The sequence below is a fragment of the Callospermophilus lateralis genome, chromosome 17, assembly GCF_048772815.1.
Source record: "Callospermophilus lateralis isolate mCalLat2 chromosome 17, mCalLat2.hap1, whole genome shotgun sequence".
NCBI classification, from domain to species: Eukaryota; Metazoa; Chordata; class Mammalia; order Rodentia; family Sciuridae; genus Callospermophilus; species Callospermophilus lateralis.
The window spans coordinates 72665538-72690860 of record NC_135321.1 but is presented as its reverse complement, the minus strand read 5'-3'; the positions used below and the strand labels follow the sequence as shown (position 1 = coordinate 72690860).

Below are 25323 nucleotides of genomic sequence, written 5' to 3'. Positions count from 1 at the left end.
AGGCCCCAGCAACTGGGCACCGCCCGGGGCTGCGCGCGCACCCGGCCTGCAGGGCGGCGAGTGAGGACGCCAACAACGCCCCGCCCCGCGCGCCCGCTGCGCAAGCCCCGCCCCCGAGTCCCCGCCCCTCGGGCTGGCAAAGGGCCTCCTACCCGCCCCCGCCAGGTGCGCGGCCCTTCCGCAGAGAGCGCGCACCATGCCAGGCCCTTGCCAGGCTGCAGGTCAAAACGTGGCACGAAAAGCAGGCCACACATTGTAACCCCGAGTTGTAAAAACGTAGTTTCATCAAGATCAAATTTATTTCTACCACGGGACTTAAAAATGTTTCGTATTTCTAAGCCTGCTTTATCAATGTCTTTTTTGGTTGCATGAAACAACTGCAGAACCTCAAAGCTGCGCAGTCAGCATAATTTTCACACTGAACATATATTCAGATTTCCCTAAAGCTATAACTGTGGAATCAGCTTTGAAAGGGCACAGTATTTCTACGTTTTGGTTGTCTGACGGAACTCTTCAAAAGCTATCTGAATTTGAATTAACCTCTGTAAAATGTATGCTTTTACAAGTGAATTTAAAAGCCACACCATACTTTATACTAAAAGAATAAAGATTTTTATTAAGCATTGTAAGTTGCATTCAATAGCCTCCGGATACGCCACACCACAATCCATCGACAGTCAATCAGACCCAACAGCAGTTCATTCTTCACAATCCATGAGTTAGGGCAGAACTCCCTTCAACTTACAGTAAGATCCTACTTAGCTCTTGCGGGCAGGGGTTGGGGAATTACACCTCATTTCTGATCACTAATGTGATGAAGAGCATCAGAAGTATATGAAAACGATAAGAAGTGATTCTGATTTCAAAGTACATTGTTTGGAAACATTAACAAAAACATCAAAATGATAGAAGTATACCTGCTTCTACTAAATTCTTGATGGGAAAGTTTTCAAGAACAAGCAATTTGTTTCCTGCTACAGAAGGGGGGGTGTTTTTTTTTTTTAAGATCAAAGGGTTTTTTTCTTCACAGAATTTCATATTTTGCTAATATGAAGGCATAAAACAGCAACAAAGAACAATAATGCATACAGCAGTGAATACACCAGGGTAATGTTGATATTCGAAAACGGCTAGATAATTTTTGGGGGATTTTAGAATAAATGCAACAGAGGTCAATAATCACAAAATTTTAAGGTTAGAGCAAGATCAGTCAATGACTAAACAGAGTTAACATCTTTTATAGGACTATTACTGATTATTAGCATTTTTGTTTTGCAAATGGGCACATACTGGTAAGAATGGAAGAAAGGACAATAACATGCATAATATTAACTACACACTTTAAAAATTATGAACCATGCAGAAGTTTAGCTCAAGTAGTATACTAATGGTCTACGTCCGATTCAAAACCACATAGTTCATTGATCACAGATGCATGGTATTAGTCACGAAGTTTCAGAACACATTGTGTTGATTTTGAAAGGTCATTTGCATCTCTATGATTTCAACTTTATCTCCATTTAACTTGCTTGTAAAGTATGTATGATGTACTGTATATTTAAAATCAGCAGAACGGCAATATTACTCTATAATTTTTTAGTTTCGATAGTTGCACTTTTTTTTTTTAACACAAAAGAACCACATCAACGGTGATGAAATTTAAGTAAGAAAGAAAAACTGTGGTTGTGTCTTATTTCTTTCATAATCATAAAAATCAAAGCCTTAAACAAAGCTTCATTGTGAAACAGTAATGCAAAATCAAATATAATGGCATACATATGGTGCCAAATGCTAAAAATTATATTTTAAGCTATATATAAAGACTGCCAAAATTTGTTTTCTGTATAGTTCAAGAAATACAACTATAGGCTTTTGTCATAACCAGTTTAAACTTTGTGTGTACTTCATTTTAAATGCGGGAGTCAAATGCTCTTCATTTTCTTTCTCTCTTTTTTGTTTTATTGTAGCATTTTGACTACAACTGGTTAAAACTAAAAATGTGTTGTTTAAATCTCTGATATCAAAGAGGGATCTGAATTTCCAAAGTCCTCATTTTTCTCTTACGGAAAGGACAAAATGTACATAACTGCAGGCTCTCTTTCTCTCCAGATATTCCTAAATCCTTACCCTTCCAGCATCCTTCACCCTCTATAAAAAATAAGTTTACTCTTCTTTATTTAAGACAGCTGCCTCCAGAGCAGCCTCCCTGCGGCAGGCGCTGTCTGTACTTAGTGCATTTAAATGAGGATTTGTATTGCACGTTTTAGAGTCATTGTTCAAGGCACTTTCGGAGTGGCTGGGGGCCCTGGTGTCACCCGCGCTCCCATTCATCTGGGGCACTGGCTTCTCCTCGGCCATCACTCCGTTTTCAGCCAGGGACCCGTCTGAAGACATGGCAGAGGACTTGGATTCCCCGGATTTCGACTTCAGCTCTTTGGCCACTTCTTCCGCTGAAGCAGCATAAGGAGGTCTGCCCTGTTTAAAGGAAAAGACAAATGGTGAGGCAGCCTGGGTAAGCGGTGGGACAGCGGGCCGGGTTCTGGCCTAGCGACTCTTGACTACAGACTCCTGACTCTGACTTCGTCCTGAGTGGCCTTCAGGTGGTACAGCTTCTCCTATATCAGTTCGTCCCTTCTCGGCCCCTTTCCTTGACATTTCTGCAGTGAATATCCTGAAAAAGAGGGAGATTCCCACTTCAGGAGCTCTAACTAATCCTTTATATAGCACCCAACCTTTTTGTTGTTGTTGTTGTTTAAATAGTTTTAGTTGTAAATGAACAAGTGCCTTTTTTTTTTTTTTAAAGAGAGGGGGGGGGGAGAGAGAATTTTTTTTTTAATATTTTTTTTTTTTTTTTAGTTTTTGGCGGACACAACATCTTTGTTTGTATGTGGTGCTGAGGATCGAACCCGGGCCACACGCATGCCAGGCGAGCGCGCTACCGCTTGAGCCACATCCCTAGCCCCACAAGTGCCTTTATTTTATTTATTTATGTGGTGCTGAGGACTGAACCCAGGGCTGCACACGCGCTAGGCAAGCACTCCACCACTAAGCCCAGCACCCAATCTTTTAAGGTAATGAATGTTCCTCATGAGTCTCCTCTGAAATTGAGGCTGTGCCCATGCTCTCCAAACTGAGCAACTGGGTGTGCACCCCCCTACTGCCCCCACACCTAATCATGCCCTCTCCACCAGGATAGGGTGATGCCCTCCAGCACCTTCCTGTCATCCTATCCTCAAACCCAGGGGAGCTTTACACTAGTGCAGACTAAGTCCACTGGCTCTACCTAGAAGAGGGAGCATGTCAAGTGACTCTTGTCAAAACACAGGAGTCCCCCCTTTCTCCCACAACACTTCTTACTTTAGGTCCCGACACTTGTGTTCAGAAATACCCTCACTAGTCAATGCTATTCTCACAAATCAATGCTATTGTTATTTCCTTAGAACTCTGAAACAGATAATTTGTTTTGTTTTTATGATGCTGGGGATTGGACCAAGGATCTTGTGCACGACAGGCAAGTCTCTACCACTGAATTACACTCCCAGCCTGAGATGAACACTTAGCAACAGCTGATTTCCCCACATGTGGAAACACACACTCTACAACTGTTTTCTCTTTCTTTGCCACCACGAGGCAGCTTCTTCTGCCATCACTAAATGTGCCGTAGGAGCAAGCAAGCAGCCGTGGCTTTGTCCACCTCTTGGTACCTCCTCTATGAACTGACCCACAGGGATAAAGCTCTCCAGGGAAGGAGAAGAGCTGGGAGTGGAGTAGCAATGGAACAGGATAGCAAAAACAAGGAAAGAGAAGATCTAGAAGCGATGATAAGCCTTTTTTTTTTTTTTGGTGGTACCAGGGAGGGAACCCAGGGCCTTGCACATGCTAGGGATACGCTCTAACACTGAGGCACATCCCCAGTCTTTCTGCCATACTTTTAACATTCTGGAAAAGGCAAAACTATGGGGAGAGTAAAAAGATCAGTGGTTGCCATGGGTTTCCAAGGAGAGAGGGAGGGATGACTCCAAGGTGCACACAGGATTTCAGGACAGTGAAACTACCCTTGGATATCATAATGGTGGACATATGGGACACTTGTAAACCTGTAGAATATGTAACACTGAGAGTGAGCCCTAAGGTAAGCTAGTCCTGATGAACTCTGTTGATCATGATGCATCTGTATGTTCATCGCTCTGATAGGGGTGAAGCAGGTGGTGGGGAGCCTGGGGGAGGGGCAGACAGGAACTCCCTGTACCTTCCTCATAAGTTTTGCTGTGAACCTAAAAACTGCTCCCAAAACTATCCTTAAAGAACCAAATTACCGAATTGTGCACTTTAATCAGATGAGTTATATCAAGAAGGGAAGAAAAAGATACAAAGGAATTGGGCTGGGGATGTGGCTCAAGCGGTAGCGCGCTCGCCTGGCATGCGTGTGGCCCGGGTTCGATCCTCAGCACCACATACAAACAAAGATGTTGTGTCCACCAATAACTGAAAAATAAATATTAAAAAATTCTCTCTCTCTTAAAAAAAAAAAAAAATATATATATATATATATATATATATATATATATACACACACATACACAAAGGAATCAAGATCCTGAAGGCAGGTATAGAAGCACCAGCACGAGAGCAATGGGAGCACTCAAGCGAAAGATAAAAAACAAAACTGGGCAGAAGTGTAGCTCGGTGGTAGATGCTTGCAAAGCCCACACCAGGCCCTGGGTTCATTTCCTAGTGTGTATGTATGTGCATGCATCAAAAAAGAAAACTGAGCATTCCTAATTCAAGATAACTTTTTAACACAGAATAAGATCTGAAATTACCTGTGGAAAGAGTACCCCTCACACTGTGTATGGTCTAGGACAACCAGTGCCAGGGAATGACAGAGAGGCACTAACTCTCAAGGAAGACCAGAAAATCTGGGTGCTTAGGACAACGTCACGAGTGGCTTCAAAGGGAAAAGCATTACATGTCTTTGACAGTAAAGCTTTATACACAAAAACAAAATGAAATGATGTGAAGATCATGGAGAAGAAAAACTGTTTCCTGGTCAGGAAAACCGTTTCACGTTGAATTCTGTTTCCTGAGTCCTTCCCGTGGACGTTTCCTGCAGGATCCACTGAGGAAAGTCTTTGAAAGACGAGAACAGAGGTACAGACATGGGCCTAGAGAGGACGTGGAATATGAAGGTATTTACAGAACCAAGAAAGGTAAAGCAAAAAGGGAAGTTTAGTACGTGATGGCTGCTTCCAGATACTGTGGATAAGAACAGCACATCTGGTGGCTGGGGTGTGGCTCGGTGGTAAAGCACTTGCCTCCCATGTGTGAAGCACGGAGTTTGATCCTCAGCACCACGTAAAAGTAAATAAACAAAATAAAGATACTTAGTCCATGCACAACTAAGAAATTAAAAAAAAAAGAAGAAGAAGAAGAGCATAGCTATCTTAAAACTGTGCGTGCATATGTGTATGTGTGTGTGTGAATAAGTGTTAACGTTTTCTTTTTTTTTTTTGAGACAGGGGCTCACTCTCTTGCCCAGGCAATCTCAAACACCTAGGCTCAAGGGATCCTCCTGCCTCAGCCTGCCAGGGAGCTGGGACACTACGATGGTGGATACATGTCAAGCCTATAGAGAATACAACACTAAGAGTAAGCCCTAATGTAAACTACGGACTCTGGGTAATTATGACCTGTCAGGAGGGTTTGACAATTATAATAAATGTTATCACTGTGAGAGGGGATGTAGTAGATAGTGGGGGAGGCTGGACACCACACCCTGCTTACAAAATTTTTTTTTTTTGGCTGTTTGCAGTGAATAATGTTGGCCACGGTAGTGAGAACAGGTATTCTGAGCCCATGGGTGTAATATGGGAGAAAGCAATGATGCATTACAGCATATTCTAATTTAATTAACCCTGTTTTCTAAAGAACCAAGATTCTCAGAATAGAAAAAAAAGAACATTCAGAGGTTGTAGTAGAGGGTAAGTACACTTCTAAGCCCTTAATTGGAACTGGAAGATTCAACGAAGAATTCATGAAGTATTTTCTGGGGTGGGAGGAGGAATTACAGGTATGAATCTATGGGATATGTTTGTACAGGCGTGTATGTACCTTCCGTCTCTGTGACTGTTCATAGGAGAAACCTAAAAACATAGACTCAGTCCAGAGGACATAAGGACATAAAAGAGAAGAGGTAAAATAAAAGTCCACAGCCCTCGACTTGGACAAGAAACAACAACAGGAATTCACAAGGATCTTATCCTTAGAAAAAAAAGAAAAGAAAAAGAAAACCAATGGGCACAGTGGGACAATGGCCAAGCTTCAATCCCAGGAATTTGGGCAGCAGACTTAAGAGGATGGTAGCTTCAAGGCTGGCTTGAACCTTAATGAGACCCTGTCTCAAAAAAAAAAAATACTTGGTATTTTAGCTCAGTGTTAATCAGCACTCCTGGATTCAATCCCCAGTACCAGGGGAGTGGGCCCCCACAAAAGCCAGTATATGTTGTATGTGTATTTATGTTAAAACAAACAGAACACCAGTAGAACACCAGGACCTGTGACCAATCCTGCGGTCAGTGTCTAGGCTGTGGGCTTGAAATGCCATTTCCTACTAAGAAAAAAAGAAACCAACAGAAGCAGATGTCCTGGGTTTGGTCCCTCTGGGTGCAGTGACATCCCAGGGAGCATGGGATTTTGTGTCCCACCAGACAAGAAGCTGCTGAATGCCAAAGGGAGCACAGTGAGGGACAGAGGCTCCCAAATGAGAAGGAAATGGCTCAGCCTCCAGGGCCTGCATGTCTGGCAAACTCCTGTGTACCAGAGGGCCTGGTGGCCACAGTGCCCACTCACCCCCTTGGTCTGAACACAGGCACTGAGAACCTCGCTGAGAAAGGAGACATGCACAGCGAATGACAGGAAACCTTGCAGGGCATTACCTGAATTGCTCCCTGGCTTTTATAACCTCGGCCATAGTACCTTCCACCTCTACCAAACGTCCGTATCACTGGGGTGGAAATAACTCCTCTTGGACGCCTAGGTGAATAGAAAAGGACAAGAGTAAATGCACTTAAATTTATCACAGACAACATGTGCAATAACTTTACGTGGATGTAAAGGTGTCTGATCTTATGCTCCGTTAGGGATGGAGTTTATTGAATATGGTCACACTAAAATTTATTTAAGAAATCAATCTTATTTTCATCATAATCAAGGCTTTTGATTTAAAAATACTTTAAAAATAGTCTTAAAAAGGCAACTGATTGGGGCTGGGGTTGTGGCTCAGTGGTAGAGCACTTATCTAGCATGTGTGAGGCACTGGGTTCAATTCTCAGCACCACATATAAATATGTAAATAAAATAAAATCCATGAACAACTAATAAAAATATTTTTAAAAAAGGCAACTGATTAGCTGAACGTGTGATTATTTGATAATGGTTAAAAAATTACAAAATGAGCCGAGCGTCATAACGCACACCTGTAATCCCAGTGGCTTGGGAGCTTGAGGCAGGAGGATCACAAGTTCAAAGCCAGCCTCAGCAAAAAGCAAGGCACTAAGTAACTCAATGAGACCCTGTCTCTTAAAAAAAAAAAAAAAAAAAAAAAGGGCTGGGGGTATGGCTCAGTGGTGCTGCCCTCCCTCCCCAGTTCAGTTCAATCCCTGGTACCCCCCCAAAAAATTTACATAATGCTATAATAGGATCTTATGATGTTAAAGTGTACGTAATGATACAAAAACATTCCTGCTAAGCTCATCATTTAAAAAAAAGCAATTCAGAGGCTACTGTTTTGCACTAGACAAAATACATTTTCCTGGTCCAGAGCTTACCCTCTTGCTGGTCCTCCCACAGAGACCACTTGTAGTGGGAAGGGCCCTCGGCCTCCACGTCCCCGCCTGCTTCCTGCCCAGTGGCCAACCACAGTGCCAGCAATTTCTAGTTTCCCTCCCTGAGAAGGTATAGGTTGGACTCCTGCACAAAAAATACACAAGAAGACAAAATCTTTATAATCACAGCATTAAAACTGGTAAAGAGAAACAAACAGGCAAATTCTTTTCAGTTCTGGTTTCTATTTAGGATGAAGCCATTTTATCTTGTTTGCAAAGACTCCTTTTTTAAATTATGTAGACTCTTATGTACACACTGTGATTTTAAGCTGTTGGTTCCAACGGCAAGGATGCAGGCCCTTCAGAGAAAGAGATTCAAGAAGGGACTCTGCAAACTCACATGTTTTTCTCTCTTTTTGGGGATGGGGTGGGGGCTGGGGCAGCGTGCTAGGGATTGAACGCATGGCCTTAGGTACGCGAGGCAAACACTGTACCAACTGAGCTGTATCCCCAGCCCTCATGCTTTTCTGTTTAGGCAAATACTTCGAAGTTTACTTCTTTAGCCAAACATTATAGAAAATTATTAATAAATGAAACCCAAAGTTCAGAATATTAAGTAGTCACTGTATTTACCAACTTCTATTAATTATAGGTATCTTGAATGTTCAAAAGTTTTCTGACCTAAAATAATTCTCAAACTATTACCTGATAGAAAAAATTCTGATAAAACAAACCAGAGCCCCAAGATTCATGTTTTCTGCTGGGGGTGGATTATCACAAACCTTCCACCATATGATGTGCTGGCAGGCCATGGCCACTGCAGTGGCTGTGTAAGCAAAGGCCAACAGAAATCCAAGATAAAACTTAAAGGGTAGCCACATGGAAAAAGTACAGACATATGAAATAAGTTTTATTATTATATCTTATTTCACCCAAATAACATTATTTCAACATGTAATCAAGATAAAAAGTAAATGGGCTACTTTACATCCATTTTTCTTTGAAATCTGGTGTACATCTGCACTTACTGGTCACAGCTGGAGTGCTCAGAAGTAGACGTGGCTACTATGCAGGACAGCCCAGGGTCTGGGTTTCAGACATCGTGGCAGGAAAGCCAGGAAGCCGGTTCCTTGGCCATCATTACCCACACTATCCAGAATGGTGCCTGTCCTACCCTCACTCTTTCCCCAACCACAGGCCAGCTTCAGTGGTCTGGTACTGCAAGGAGCTAAAGCACCTCAAGAAGCAGAGGACGGGGCTAGGGACATAGCTCAGTTGGTAGAGCGCTTGCCTCGCATGCACAAGGTCCTGGCTTCAACTCCCAGCACCACCACCACAAAATTAAAAAAAAGAAGCAGCAGCAGCAGTAGCAGAGGCTGCAGGGCTGTGAGGTGCAAGAGCAATGGCCATGGGACAGAAAAGCCTTGTGGGAGGCTAGGATACACAGGAAGAAGAGGGGCCTTCTGGGCTGCAGACGAGCGGACTCACAGCCATATCTCCTGTCTCCTAGCACGCCACACCTCCTGCCCAGGTCACTGAGTTGGGAAAATATTGCACGCCCCCGACCCCCACCCAGAGAAAGGCTTGCCTACCCTAAAGTTATTCCAAATTTGTCAGAACAATCCTGCAATGTGACTTGATGGCCATATTTAGACCTGCAGTCTAAAGCTGAAGTCACAAGTTTCAAATGACAGCAGCATCACAAGATAGTAAATGTTAAAAAGACTTTTCTCTCCCTGGAAAGACTAACTCAAATGAAAAGAGAAACAATAGGAATTTAAAGTAAAGTAACTTATTTATATACTAGACACCAGATCTTTCTTTCAAAATGTTTTCATGAGATAAACTGTGACAGCCTTTTTGTCAGGAGTTTTATGCCTGCAACCATCTTCTACACAAGTGTGAGCACCTTGACCAGGAGAGGGTTGCTTGGGTGCTGGTCAGGTCGCCCAGGTGCACAAAAGTGCTCAGCTCTAGGTGGACCCTCAGTGGTTTACCCTGAAAGGAAAGATGACCACCACAGGGCCACTCCAGAGACCTGAGGGCAGGGAGTCGGGTCAGGGACTCATGAGAAAGGGAGCTCTGATGGAGCAGGTGGCTCACGAGGACAGTCAGGGAAGGCGCCGGACCATGGAGCAGAGGAAGGGCTGGCAGGCAGGGGCTCTGGGAGGGGTGAGTGTAATTACCGCCCTGGGACTTGCTAGTCCTGCTGCTGTCACTGCCTGAGAAGGCTCCGCAGTGTCCTGATGCTGCCGCCACCCGGAAGGCATGGTAAGGGCCTGATGCTACCGTTTCCCCATAGGGGCCGCCAAAGCCACAGACTCCTGTGGGGACCAGGGTAGAGAGAGACAGGGAGAAGCATGAGCGGGTCTCTCGGTGTGAGACCTGGCAGAGTGACCCCCATCTCCTTAAGCTGCAGGGAAGGGGTATCCTGGCCCCCGTCACCACCCCATTGCCTTGCACCCTTTGCACCCAGAGGCCACCACTGCAGGCCACCATCCCTGCAGCAAGTCATCCAACAGGGTGCTAGCCAGGGGATCACGCTAGGTCCCAGGAGGCGGATGTTGGAAGATGGCTTTCTCGGACCCAGGTGGATTACTTTCCCACACTGTACACAGGAGGAAAAAAACATCTTCAAAACATGAGCAGCGCTGTAAGCTGCATTCACAGAATTTTAGACCAACCCTCTATAACAGCGCTGGTGGCTGCCATCCTCCCTTCTTACCACCACCTCTGGGGTCTAGCTCGCTCTTTGCTGATTCAAAGAAATACTACTGTGGCCTACCCAAGACTGACAATTACCCGGGCTTTGCATGGCAGGCTACATCCCACTAGGAGGACCACATGTCCCATTCCCACCTAACAGCGTGCCAACCTGTGACTCACCTGCAAAGCCTCTGCCCCTGCCCTGAGACGGGGGGACGGGCCCGAAGTGCCGAGGGTACACAGACGCGGGGTAGAAGGGCAGAGCAGGCGGTGGCGGGAAGGGGAGTGGGTGGTTCTGCCGGGAGAAGTTGAGCCCCTCCAGAACGCTCTGCCGCATCTTCTCTACCTTGGCGGCCTGCTCAGCCTGGAAGGCAAGGACCCGGCAGGTGAAAATGCCACTCAAAGTCGTGACCAGATGTGAAGGAGCACTGACAGATTAAAACCTGCAGACTCACTGCTGGGAATCCTGTCTGCACACCCCTCTACTTGCTGAGGTTTATCTGTAACCACCCAAAACAATCCTTGGCCATTCGCAGTCCTGTGTGCAGCATGGGGTGGCATATGAGCCCAGATGAGATGAAACAAGACAACACCGACCTGCCAGACTCAGCTCATGTTGAAAATGAGCATCCTCTTTGTGGCCTGTTTAGTGACTTCTTGTTTGCAATCTGTCCTTGCGGTTGGTGGTTTTGGTGTTTAGGATGGACCCCAGTGCCGAGGTGCTGCCCAGTGTTTCTCAGCACACACGGGACTAGATGTGCCAGTGTCGGAGCAGCTTCCTGCAGCTGGAGTTACAGTGCTGCTGGTCATGAGCTCGAAGGCCACGAATGGACAGTATGTATTAAATGAGGTATCTCTAAGCAGAAACCCTCTAGGAACAAGGTTCTGAGCTGACTGAGGCAAATGTGCAGGTGGAATCTTGCAGGCACCTAATCCTAAATTTCCGAGGAGAAATGGTTCATACTCGCTAATTCAGGGTCTGAGGAGAATTCTGGAAGCTAACTACCAGGAGTAATGAGGATCAAAGGCCTACTAGGAATTCAGTAATACTGGGCAAGGCCCTCTCACAGGTTTCATGGTGAGTGTGGTATAAAAGATGACATAGTTAGCCTGTGCACCGTATTTCATTAAGGTCAGGGGAGGCTGTCCCGCCCAACATACCTGACCATCACAGAGGTCGATGAGTGGGGTCTTTTCCCGGCTGGCTTTGAGGAGTTTGGACTGGAAGAGCTTCCCATCGAAATACATCCAAGGACAACAGTGTTCCCAGGGGATGGGCTGTCCACATGCATCATTGGCAAACAATGCCATGTCTACTCCACTCATGAAGAGAGCTGATAGCTGAATTCCTCGGGGGTCTAGGTTCTCAATCTTTAAATTGAAAAGAGTAATTTCTATGGAATAAGAGCACTTCAGTATTCTCCCACTGTCCCACTGCTCTCCAAAGTTAATAGAGATCACTCCTCAATAAAAGGGTACCACTAAGTAGTCCTAATTTGACCTAGCACTGGTCTTATTTAAATAGAATTACTTCTTATTATTTAGCATATTTAAATTTAAGAACATGTTTTATGAACATACTGAAGTATTCCAGCTTGGCATCTGAAATCATCATCTAGGGTGTATAAGTACTATATTTAAGGCAGGACGTTACAAGGGGACCAACGATGCGTGGTCCCCTCAGCAGCTGGGACTCTCACGATCCCTTCACGAAATAACACCTCAGATCTGAACATAGGTCAGGTAAATTACCTGGGATAATTTCATTCAGAAATAAATTTGTATTTTGTTTTTATTTTTATATGTTTATGTTTCAGATAGCTACTTATTAAAGAAATTGTCAAAACGTTTCAGGAGATATGAATAGCTTATAAATGAAAGAACAAAACAAGAGAAATCCTGTACTGAACCATGAGCAGTACAAAATTTGCACAGCTTGTACATCCTGTGTGAGTGATGATGCCTGCTCTGCCCACAGCCCTTTCCTCTCCCAGGACAGGTTGGGCAAGAGACTCAATGGGAATATACAGTCAACTCTTGATCATCTAACAGAAAGACCTTGTTTGTGGATTATCCAGGACAGTTTTTAAACTCTGATCTTGTTTCTATCTTCTACTTGGATGGCTTCTCAAGAACGCAGTCTTTATGGGGCATCAGTCTAAATAAGGCCTAAAGGTGGCAGTAAAATGGTTTCGCATGAAAGAGGAAAAAACAGATCATTCTGGTGCCAAATGCTAATGAAATTTATGATTAGCTGCTATTTCGTGCTGTTTATGTCAACTTTTCCCATTATTAGCTAACACTGTTTTCCAACCTTTCTAAAAATTTTAATTCAATGCAAATGAACTTCCAAAATAAGTCTGCTCACAATAAAGTGGTTCATCTACATTTCCTGACCCAACTGTGCATCATGCCAGCTCCTACGTGCCCCATGCATTACTGGGAAGCAGCTGGGGCTGGATGATGGAATTAGACGTATATTCATTATTTATGTGCATTGTGGAGAAAGAGAGGGTCTAATCGGAACAAAATGGAGAAAATCTATTTTATTTATTTAGATACCAGCCACCCCATCTCTGAGCTGCACAAAAGAAGAAAAATCGATGACAGAAAGAGGGAAGCGGCTCTGCTGGAGAGGGGTTTAAAGCAGAGGTGTAGCCTGATGAGTAAACAGGGCCACCCCAGGACACTGGTCCCCTGTCCCCTTGCATTTTGGGACAGTGACCACAAAACACTTCCAGCCAGGTGAGGGCCCACCACTTTTGGCCCAGGGCCTCATCCCCCACTTGGCCCACATCAGAGAGCAGAGGATCTGGGTCAAGGGCGAATGCAAGAGGTGACTGGGCTGATGGAGCTCTGAAGAGGTCTGCCTCTGTCCAAGCGTCCTGCATAGAACGCCATGCTCGGCCATGGATCATGGCTGGCCACCTCCAGACACAAACCCCTGGTAACACCCTGGTAAACTGCCATCTGCACTGTGAGTGAAAACACCCTCAGCAGGTGCACACAGCATGGAGGGGTGGTATGAGGCAGTACTGTGTATAAACATGCATGTATCAACCAGCTTCAACACTGGTTGATAGCTATTTTTCATGAATTTAAAAAATGATGTTTATAGTTTAATTTTCAATTTCAGGAATAACAATTAGAATTAATTTAAAAGTTCTCAAAAACTACATTAAAAAGGTTTTTGGAGTGGGGGCAGGAGGAACTGGGCTTGAACCCAGTGATGTTCTGCCACTGAGCTACATCCCAGCACTTTTTACTTTTTATTTTGAGACAGGGTCTTGCTAATTTTTCCAGGCTGACCTCCAACTGGCAAGATCCTCCTGCCTCAGTCACCCAAGTCACTAGGATTACAGGTGTGTGCCACTGCAGTCAGCCCTTTGAAAATTATCTAAAACTTACATTTGCATAATATTTTTCTTTCCCTAAATGTTTACTGTGCAAATAATAATGTGATACTTGTAGGGAACTTAAAAAAAGATATATCAGACACCACCCTTTTTTTCAAACGTATATTTTTATGTGTTCTACCTCATTTCCATCTCTCAACACCTATAGGACACATGGACTTCTAACAGTATTCCACTGTAATACACAGTCACAGACTTCAAGGTCACTGAGACTGCAGAACCCCAATCTGAGCCCTCGACTGTAGAAATATCTGCCAGTAATATTCATATTCGAATCTTATTCTCTTATATAAACTGAGATAAAATATTCAGCATTATCCAAAGTTCCTCAGCTAGAGAAACAGAGCAAAAAATTCTGACTTTATGGGAAATACACACATGAAACTTGATCTATCTAGTTAGCTCAGAACCCAAATCCAGCACAGTGACTCTGTGTGTCCTGTAACTACGGGGCACAGACTCTTACTGTAATTTGTCATATTTACCTATATGCAAAATAATTCTTACAGGTATCACAGACATGCTGCACGCCCCTAATACTGCCTTTAAAGCTCTTCATTTTCCATCTTTTATATTCTGCACTTGGCATGTGAAACTGTTAAAAAGAATTTAAGGCAATTATAGGGATGTCAAGAACAAGGGAGAAGAAACTGGACAGACATTACAACTGGACAAAGTTCCTTCTCCTCGTCCTTTACCCACCCTCCTAGAAACCCAGGCTCAGGGCTCATTTTACCTTAATTACACTCATGCTGTTAACCTAGGAGAAGGGCTTAAAAATATAAAAAGAAAAAAATGAGGGTCATCAGTCACTGTCACAGGTGTTCAAGGAACCACACAGAACTCTCAATTATTCATGAACATGGCAGACGGAGAAAGCATGGATGAAATGAAATTCTTAAAAAATTCATTTAAGGTAATGGTTGCAATGTCTTTTCCCACTGAACCTCCCCGCAGAAAAGCTAACAAGAGCCCAAGCTGTCAGAACTGGGTCCGTTCTTCCTCTTTTCTTCGGCTGATGGCAAAGCATGTGGTGAACACCAAGGGGAGAAGAAAGAGGGGCCTGGGCAATCCACAAACTGGTCACGGCCCCGACACAGGAGCAGCGACAGTCAAGAGGCGACTGTGTCTTAAACAGTGAAATGGCATCTCACAGGAAAGGACTGTCATTGCTTTTGCTATGCTGGAACACTTTAATGTTTACATGAAAAGGCAATTGTAATTTTAATTTCCCACCACTGAATTTTGGAACCATTGGCTCTGCCTATGAATTTTGGTTAGCACTGAAATAAGGATTGTTCTGGTTCTGATTCTCAGTCTGATCACTGAGAGGAGCTTTAATCTTTACAAAACAAATGACTGCCTTCCCCTCAAACGCTTTTTCCTCACAGATCTTCCAGAGTCTGCACCGATCCTGACAATGACGCTGTTCCAGTGTAGGCTGTGCTCTTAACGGGACTGTCGCCCTGCACACAAGAAGACCCCGGGCAGCAATGAGTGAGACAGAAGGCAGCGGCACATGGAATGTGTCCCATACAGCTCTAGAAATGCCTGGCCTCAGATGAAGAACTGGGAGAAAACCATGAAGGCACTAAGACCTCAAAAGAACCAAAATGAAAGCTTTGAGTGACTGGGTTTCAAAAGTTATATCCTGTGTGTGGATCGGAAAATGAAAAGGATATGGGAAATAAGATGGACTTGGTTAAAGTAACTTGATGGTGAATAAAGCTTGGTGGGCATACCTGGTCCCTGGCGGTGTGACTTTCAGAACTGGGATGTCAGTACTGAAGGAATAATCTATACAAGAGAAACAGGAGGAGAGGTAGGGGGTGGCACCACACTCTAGGAAAGTGTTTCCACCCCCTGAAGCACAGCCTGCAGCGAGCACGGTGGTGGTGACGGCACCGGGGAGGACCTGACTGGGCCCGCCACACTGCCTGACACCAGAAACAAAAGCGTTAAAGACAATAACAATTTCTGCCTAACAAACAGAAAAGTTGATCCACAAAGTAAAGAACACAATTTGAGGGGTTTCTACGTTTTGGCTTTGTACTTAGCTTGTTTCAAAGTCATCAGAAGCCTCAGGTGAGCTCCACTCTGCACCAAATTTTGCAATTTAACATAGTAATTTAGGGAAAACCAGACATTTATTGAGCACCACCTGTTGAATACTGAACTTCTATAAAGCAAGTCTAAAATTCCTCTGCAGGGCAAGATGCGTTCATAAAGAACAGCAAAAAGATCTAAAAGCGAAGGCAATTTTGTCAAAGGAAACTAACTGATTATAAATCAAACTTTGTAAAAATAAATAAATGAATAAATAAATAAATAATAAAAAACAACAGATGGCAAAGAAAAAACAAAACCCTGTGCATTAAAAAGAAAAGGCAGACCTATGAGTTTGGCTAACTTTGAAGTCTTGAACATTCTAACATTTAATAGAAATTAGAAAGCAATTAACAATTGTGAACACAGCAACTAATAAAAGTGTACTGAAAAAGATGTGCACACTCAAAAACTGGGTGACAACTTAGAGAAAACAAACCTTCTCAAAACAAAGAACAAAAGGAACTGCTAGAAGGCAAAATTAAAAGGAATATGATGTTAAACGCTGACTAAAAAGGGCATTGGGATGATGGTGTCACGTGGTTCCTCAAGTGGCTGTTTTAAAAGGGATTTTACAATACTAGAAGGGCAAAGAACATTTTTTAGAGAAAACTAAAGTTGTGACTAGGAACAATGGAATGAAATAAGAAAAAGAATCCTGGCTAGATGTTAGAAAATCCTTAAGATCAAGCCCTCCCACGATTTGGAATCCCCTCTTAAAATAAAAAAGAGAAGTTTATTTCCTGATGTGAAAAACAAGAATAAACACCCACTGGTAAATGAGGGAAAATCTTTCTCTCAAGGTGGAACTGATCATTTCCAACTGGGGATGGCAAATCTATATAACTAGGTAGGAATGTCCCTTTTGCCCTGAAGGCTCTTGATTCACATCGAATTAGTATCATTAGTTTAGTGCACAGAGCAAATCTGCCTGGTAAAGGTTAGCTGTGTTACACCAAAACTCAAAGCAAGACTTCCCAAGACAGGCTGGCACATTACCTTGAGTTCCTGTAGCTGGTCCGGCTCGTAGAGTTTGGGGGACAGCGCTTGGGCCAGGAAGGCGTCCAGCTCCTGACGCCGTAGGATTCGAGCTCCCGGCCACTGCACCATATACCTGGGGAGAGACAGAAACACCGGGCATGACTGTGTGGTCAAACCTAGTGAAAGGTTCTAAGCACATTTGGGATGATGTGATCACTGAGAAAGCTCTGAAGGCTTTTATCCAGCCTGTTTTCACAAGATGATGAAATAAAAATGTAGTCATCGTCTGGAATGATTTACTTTAATTAAAAATGGCACCTTAAAAAAAAAAAAAAAGGTACCTAAATTGTATATACTGAAGACTACCTCGTCAGTGACACCCCCACCCCAAGTACTGGGGATTGAACTCAGGGGCCCTCAAACACTGAGCTACCTCCCCGGCTCCTCTCAGGTCTTTAAGAGGCAGGGTCTTGCTGAATCACCCAGACTGGGCCTCTTGATCCTCCTGCCTCAGCTCCCAGAGCACCTGGGATTACAAGTGTGTGCATGTCCCACTATGGCTGCCACCAGTGATTTTTGATACAACTTCACTCCTGTGAAACATTTAAAACGTGGAAAGTACACTATAGACACCAATTCATATGATTGGTTCATTTTAATTCAGGCCAGGATGCCCTGGAGGCAGAACCTGGGTCACAATAAGAAAGATTAATCTCATGAGTGAGTGAAGAAGGGCTTCTCAGCAGCCGCCCAACAAGGGATAAGGCACAGGCAGGTCAGCGGGGTTGCTGGGGAAATGCACAGGATGCTCACCAAAGCCCACCCCCTTCAAATGAGGAGCACCCTGGTGTGGGTGGCTGAAGGGAAACCAACACCCAAATCTTTAATATCAGCTAGAACAGATCTGCCAAGAGCAATGGGCTTCCTGTTTCTGTAGCAACACTACCCAAGAGACAAATAACGTTGTTTCACTACACAGGACACAATCCCAGGTAATGTCCAGAGAAAATGAAATGCTAACCATACAACTGAGTCACAAACCTGCAAGTCCAACGATCCCAATTCTCTTCATTCAACCAACCTGCAGGTGATCTGATCAAGTTGCCAGCTGATCACTAAAAATAACTTCTGATGACAGAATGCTATATGATGTCTTGAGAACAACTCCAAGGAGTCTGGAGAAAAGTGACATGCCTAACAAGGCTCATTCCATCCCCACCTGCGGGGTCAATTTTTTCAGGGCTTAAAACCAAGTTTACAAAATCCCAGGTCAGGATTGGTGCTGAACCTAAACTCCTTTTTATAATAATTAATCCATGATACTACAGACTAAGCAAAGAGATGTAAGTTCCACACCTATAAACCCATTAAGAGCACCTTCCTATTTATTTAAATATTTTACACATATTAACTCATCCACTGTCCTAGCAAGAATGATTACCATCTCATTCTAGAGATGGGTAAACAGAGGCACAGGGAGCTTATAAAATTATATGGCAAAAGTAGGGAAATATAATTTCTTTTTCCTTCCTTCCTTCCTTCTTTTTTTGGTACTGGGCATTGAACCCAGGAGCACTTGACCACTGAGCCACATTCCCAGCTCTTCCCAACCCCTTTTTGAGATAGGGTCTCACTAAGTTGCTGAGGGCCTTGCTAAGTTACTGAGGCTGATCTTGAGCCTCCTGCTTCAGTCTCCCAAGTAGCTAGGATTACAGGTGTGCACTACCACACCCAGCTCCAGGAAATGCAAGTTCAAGATGAACAAATAGTAAATGTGTCTATCATATTTAAATAAAAGAGTGGCCTAAAACTTTTATTTAAGTAAACTGTCAACATTTGCAATGAGGAAATATACATCCTTTCATTTGAGCAACACAAGCCTTAAATACGACGGTCTTTCTGAGTCGAGTTTTAATCAGGGCTTGATGCAAGAAAAAGTTATTTAGCTCAGTGGTAAAGCATTGCCTACCATGATGAGGCCCTGTGTTCCATCCCTAACCAACAAAAACAATGACCAGGACTGGGGACATAGCTCAGTTGGTAGAGTGCTTGCCTCACATGCACAAGGCCCTAGGTTCAATCCCCAGCACCATACACACTGAGGGGGGAGGGGGAGAGAGAGAGAGTGAGCGTGTGTGTCAGTCCGCAGAGTTGTTTGGAAAAAAAAAAAAAAAACACTGTGGAGAAGGTTATGCTCAATTATACAATGTACTTTGTCTTCAGGATCATGGCTTATGTTCTTTTAACTTTTTAATTTTTGTTTTGTGTTTGTTTTTATTCTGTTCAAACTCTGTTAAAATACACAGCTTAAATATACACCTTTTCCCAGGTATCAAGCGTCCATTTTAGTGGCCCTGGGTACAGTCACAGTGTCCTGAAGTCACCAATTCTCCCAAAGCCAAACTGAAACTTTGACCCTCAGGCACTATTTCCCCAGAGCACTGAACCAGCTCTTGAACAGGCTGGTTTTCTGGAGATCTTCCCTCTTTTTCTGACAGGGAAGCCGCTCAGAACTCAACACAGCTGCAGGAATACACCTGCACTGGGCAGAATTCCGTTTCCTCCATTTGGCTCTCTGAACCAAAGGTACCATAGCTCTTCTCAGGGGCAGATGTTAGAAGAATACATGGACATAAACGCACGGGTCAATCATCAAGAACCACAGCCAGCAGTCACAGCGACTCACTCCTGTTTCATTTATTTAGGCTGCTCCTACCTACACTACTCCTCTATAGAATGTCTTTAGATCCCTTTTACACTGCCAAATCTACCTGTGCAATTTCTGGAAAAATTCTCTGGATGTTCTTTTCCATGCAACTGAGCAGAGTGTAAATATGTTACGTGAAGAGCTTATCAGCAATGGACCTTGGGAAAGCTAGTTACCCTTCTTGTCTTTTCTTTCTTACCATGGAAGAATAAGGACCGTCTCGACTGTTCTGGAGTCTTCTAAGGCTGATCTCCTTTCACTGCCCTTCTCAAACAGGGAAGCTGGGGAAAGCCAGAGCTGCAAGAGCAGAGCAGTGGCCCCTGACACACCCCTGGGGACAGCACGGCCTGCACTCCAGCTGGTATAATCTGCAGCATGTCCAAACACACGCACTGGCCTGAGGGCCACTCTGGTGCCTCGAGCTTGCCCTCCCTGATAACTCACGTTGACTCTAGCCCTTCCAGGAGTCCCTGAAGTCTGTCTTTCCACCTTTGAGGAGGGCCTGATCGATTTTGTCCACGTTTCTCCAAGACCTTCCGGGCTGGAACATAGCTCAGTGATTGAACACTTGCCTACCATGCATGAGGCATGAGTTTGATCCTTGGCACCACAATTAACAAAACCAAAAAACCTTCTGCCTTCACAGTCATGCCATGACAGCTTGTGCTCTGGCTCCCTCCTCTCTCTGCTGCCGAAATTCTAGAGACTGAACTGACACTTTTCCTTTATGCACCTCAACTGCTGCCACAATGTAACATTTAACATTGGAGTACCCCAGCAACTTTACCAAGGAGCCAAAATTAACAGCAGTAGAAAAGACAATAACTGCCTTTTGGAGCCTTGAGAAAATGCCACACCCTTCTGTGGTGTTCCACCAGAATGTACAGGCTGAATCAAATCTCGAAGAAATACCTGTCAAATCTACAACAACAGTAGGAGTTGAAAAACTACAGCCACAGGCTGGCTCCTGTATTTGTGAATAAGCTTTTACTGGAGGTCTGCCTCTCTTATCCATCCCGTGGTCTTGCCTGTGTCTCCTCCTGGGAATAGCATCGAGAAGAAGGAAAGGGTTCACACTGCAGCTAGTAGGGTAGAAGTGCAGAGGTGAGAGTGGGCACAGAGTGAGCCTCCATGTGGCACCAGCCAGATGAGAGGCTGAGGGAGCCAAGAGCCAGGATACAAGGGCAGTCGGAGTCTATGCTGCAACACCAAGGAGCACACACTGGGACTTGCAGCTGAAGCATGGACATCAAGCTCCACTCCTGACCAGTGCTGTTCAGTGGCACCTGTATACTATACTATATCCCCCATCTGGGGTCCAGTGTACTCTTGCATCAGGTGGACAGTGAGTACTATATATCACCTCACTTTTGCTGGGTTGATCTCAGAGCACCCAAAGTCTTCATCTTAAACTTTCACTAATGTAAAGTACTGATGATAAAAACATGTCTTTAGTTGAATTTTCCAGCACAGGAAACCAGAAGACTCTTATAAAAAACAAGAAAACCTAGTCAAAGAAAGTTAACCAACTGGCACACTATGCTCTAAGCTGATATTCTCACTTTCAACAAGTTATTGGCCTTGAATTTTGTTTCAAATTTAAGAAACTTCAGGAATAAGAATACAAAGAAAGCTCTATCTCTGCCTTCCTAAAGCCCGGTAGGAGGGGCGCAGAGGGCCATCAGGACCTGCATGAAGATGGCCGCTCAAGGGGGCCCATCCCACATAGGGAACATGAACAAGCAGGGAGCCAGGAGGGCCAGTCCCAAGTCTCATTGTCAGAGCCACAAGTTACACACAATGGAGGGGATACCACTGTGCCAAGTCAGAGGGACCAAGGTGAATGCACTGTTTTCAGCGAGAAATAGGAGAGCTGAGGCATCAGGAGCCACTGGCTGAAGAGTCTGGTCTCTCAATCCCACCCCCCTTCTTGGAGGGACCCAGGACAGCTTGAAGAAGTGGGGATCCTGGAGCTAATGCAAGGAGGTAGGAGGAAGGAGAACACCTGCAGAGAGAAAAAGAGATGCTCAGAGAACAAGGGGACAGTTGGAGACCATGGAGGTCCAGTGACATGGTGACAAGTGCCAAAATAAACATTGGTACCATGGTCTGAAGGCCCTGGGAGGCCAGTCCATACGGAAGCAAACACATGGACAGCCAAAAAGAAGGGCACATTTCCTGAGACCAGAGCACCTCCCCCACGGGACATGCATCACCTGGAAGGCGAGAGCAACTCTGCAGGGAGAAGCTGCACATGCCCACCAAGTCCTCAGCGGGGAGGACTGTCCAGTGACCCAGGTGGAACCTTGCACCCCCAGGTGGGAAACTACCCCCGAAAGCACACAGGACCTGTAGTGGGTCCCTTGTCACAGAGGACACTGTTAGGACAATTAAGAAATGAGCCTGAGATGAGATGGACTAAGGATCCATATGGATTTGAGTCTGGTGGCTACTTGGTGGTCCTACAGAATAATCTTGCTAGAAAACTACACTAAAGGATGTGGACTGAATTTAAAACAAAGCTTTTTTTTTGTATTTGCCACTTTTCTCTATGTCTAAATGGTTTCAAAATAAAACAAATCCAACTAAAACGTACTAAACATCCAGTATGTACCCCAATTCAGATAAACTTCAAAATATCCCATTCACCCATCCCCGTGTGCTGCAAGGGCCCAGTGGAGGTGCCCCAGGAGCACAGCAGCCTGGTCCACATGCTGCTCCAGGACCGCAGACAGCTGGTGCTGGAACAGGGAAATACGAGGCCCACAGAAGTATCTTGTTGGGCAGGGAAGCAAGGAAAAGTCCCACACCAAAAGATGATGTGTGCCTCAGGGCCAACCCAACAGGGCTCCCAAGGCCACAGCCAGGGCAAAAAAGTGATTACGACCTACAAAGTACACTTGTGTCCATTACCAATTAGATAAATGATTAAATAAATGAAGGGGGAAGAAGAGAAATTTTCCCAACAGAAGAATTCCAAATAAATCCCCCTTCCAGACTTCAAAATCTTCAATATTTAAAGAATAAACTGTCTTAAAATCATTATGTATCTACAGGCCATGTGTGTTTACCAAATATACCTACTTTATAAACACAGTCTACAGTATAAATTAAACCATACGTTGCATTTCTGTGGGCCTACATTCCCAGAACATATACAAATATAGGACCAGGACAAGTCTCAACAGACAATACACAATTCCTACAGAGTGAACTTTCCATCCTTCCTAGAAGGCTGGACACTGTGATTACCCTGCCCCCCTCCCCAAGCCTTAGTCCCTGGGTCCACCCCTCCACCCATGGCTGGGCACGCACCGTAGGACACAGCAGAGCACCATGAGGTGAGTGGGCACGTTGGCAGGGTTAAGCATGGCTGGGGTGTCGGACCTCATGCAGGCCAGGAAGGCCCTCATCCTGCGGTTCTTGTCCTCTACGGCCTTGCCCAGCCAGAGCCTCTTCAAATTGGGGCAGGTCCACTCCCGAAAGGCCAGGGCTTCCACTAGTTCCGGGGTTTGAGGAGACTTCCCCTTGTAAGCTGCCCATTCCTTAATGATCACTGGTGAGACTACAGAAAAGAGAGAGAGAGAGAGAAAAGCTCATTGAGGCACATGACTCACCGACCGTCAGCCTGCACAAAAACAACCTGCTCTACCCACGAGCCTGGAGAAATGTCCTTGCAGGTAACTGAGGCGTCCTCACCTTAGCAGACTACCAAGCACAGAGCTCTCATGCTCAAGAACTTTGTGCCCTCTACTCTGTGATTAATGGCTCAGATTCGTAGTGAGGTCATATGTAAATTTCTTCTCAATCAGATCATGACTGGACTTTCCCATAGACCCAATGAACAAATCAAGGATGTTAGAATGCACCAACAGTTTAAATCTACTAAACGTTTTAGTAATATTCACAGAAGTACGTGATTATATGGTTATGTTAACATGGAAAGCCCAACTTGGACAGCTAATCTCTTCTTCACAAATACTTTCACAAATTGGATTTGAAAAATAATTTGCATTTGGTAACCACTTTACTCAAGGACTTCCTTCTTGAATAAACAGCAGACTCTAAAAAGAGTGGCCAGGAAGACACAAGTAGAAAAAAATTTCCAAGTTCTGAATCTGGATGATGTCAGCACAATGACTGTATCCAGCAAGACTCAAGACACTGCCAGAATCTTTAACATTTCATTTGGAAAAAGGGCAAGAAATTCTGAATTCATATAGTACAAAACAATGACCTCTTATCTACAGTGTGAATTCTTACAAACACAAAAACATGCACATTTTCCCCACATCATTTCCAAATAAATTAAGGGAAAACTGTGAGAGTGCAGATACAATGAAGGTGTTCCATGTGCCAGCAGCATGTTAAACTTCCTCGTCAACTGCACTGAGGTGACGGCCTGATGGTAAAGTGTAGGTATGCATTTCAGAAGGAACAAGTGGCTCACTTTAGTTCAGTAAACACCAGAACCAGAGCAGGGACCTGTGTGGTCCTGTGCCCAGTGAGGGGCTCAACGTGAGTCCAAGGCCCCACTGCTAGCCACCATACTCCAGGGCACGGCCCACAGGCCAGCAGCAGGGGCAGAAACCAGGATGGTATCATGAATTCTAATTTGGTCTTCAGCACATTATTTCTATCCAGATAACATCAATCCCCCCCGGGTTCATTTTCTCTAAAGTAACACCTAAGGCAGGTGAAAGATTCTGAAGGTTCCAAAACCGCGACAGAGTTACATGAATAACTGGATGGTCTCCAGTTCCACTTCAAGTATAAATATATCAGGCAACACAACAATCTCTTAAAATGTGATGAAAACTGTCAGGAGTTAGATATGTACAGTTTATCAGCAACAGAAAATGTAAATACATTTCAATACCCAACAAGCCAAGTAACAGTGTCAAACACAGGAACATGTCATGGACATGCCTTGGGGAGACTGTGCCCCTACACATCAAGCTCACTGGGATGAACAGGGGTACAAGTCAGGACAGTCGCTGAAAAGTTAGCCTTTTACAAAAGTGTTACTGCTGTCATTAGACAAATTCCTTCCATTGACATTTTGCTATCTTAGTGTTTAAATGTTAAAGGGATATTTAAAACACTCAAAATATTTGAAAATCCATCAACTCAAAAAACACAGGTAATACATATATAAACATACGATTATTTGCTTTTATTTAGTATTTTTAGGTGTCAGAAAACCAAAAAAAATCTCCATCAAGCAGAACCTGTCCTTAGACGCACAATCTAAGGTGCCCCTCCCCCACACCTAGTTCCCACTGAGCTCCAGCACAGCTCAGCTTCCAGAAGCATCCCCCACAGCAGTGTCAGAACACAGAGGATCATCATCATCACATAAGCAGCCATCCTGGGAGACCCCTCCCCTTCCTGGCTCCCTTCTGCATCCAATTCAAAGGAAGTATGGGCCAAGAGGAGCAAGCCAGGCGAGGAGTTTCAGAATGAGCTGGTGACCAACACACTGTTTGGGACGTGCCAACAAGCACACACCCCCCACACACTGTTCCATATACACCCCACCCCCCTCCACAAATACCTGCCACACCATTCCACACACACCACA

General features: G+C 44.4%; 1 protein-coding gene across 1 annotated transcript in view; it reads right to left on the bottom strand.

The window, feature by feature from the left end:
* Positions 1–589: 589 nt before the first annotated feature.
* Fam120a (family with sequence similarity 120 member A) overlaps positions 590–25323 on the bottom strand; it is a 103288-nt gene continuing 78554 nt past the window's right edge. The window contains exons 11-18 of the mRNA XM_076837261.2: positions 23055–23304; positions 17051–17165; positions 11691–11900; positions 10710–10893; positions 10010–10147; positions 7827–7968; positions 6936–7032; positions 590–2475 (exon numbers count right to left, since the gene is read on the bottom strand). Of these exons, the coding sequence (XP_076693376.2) occupies positions 2164–2475; positions 6936–7032; positions 7827–7968; positions 10010–10147; positions 10710–10893; positions 11691–11900; positions 17051–17165; positions 23055–23304 (1448 nt within the window). The 3' untranslated portion in view covers positions 590–2163. The remainder of the gene's footprint in view (positions 2476–6935; positions 7033–7826; positions 7969–10009; positions 10148–10709; positions 10894–11690; positions 11901–17050; positions 17166–23054; positions 23305–25323) is intronic.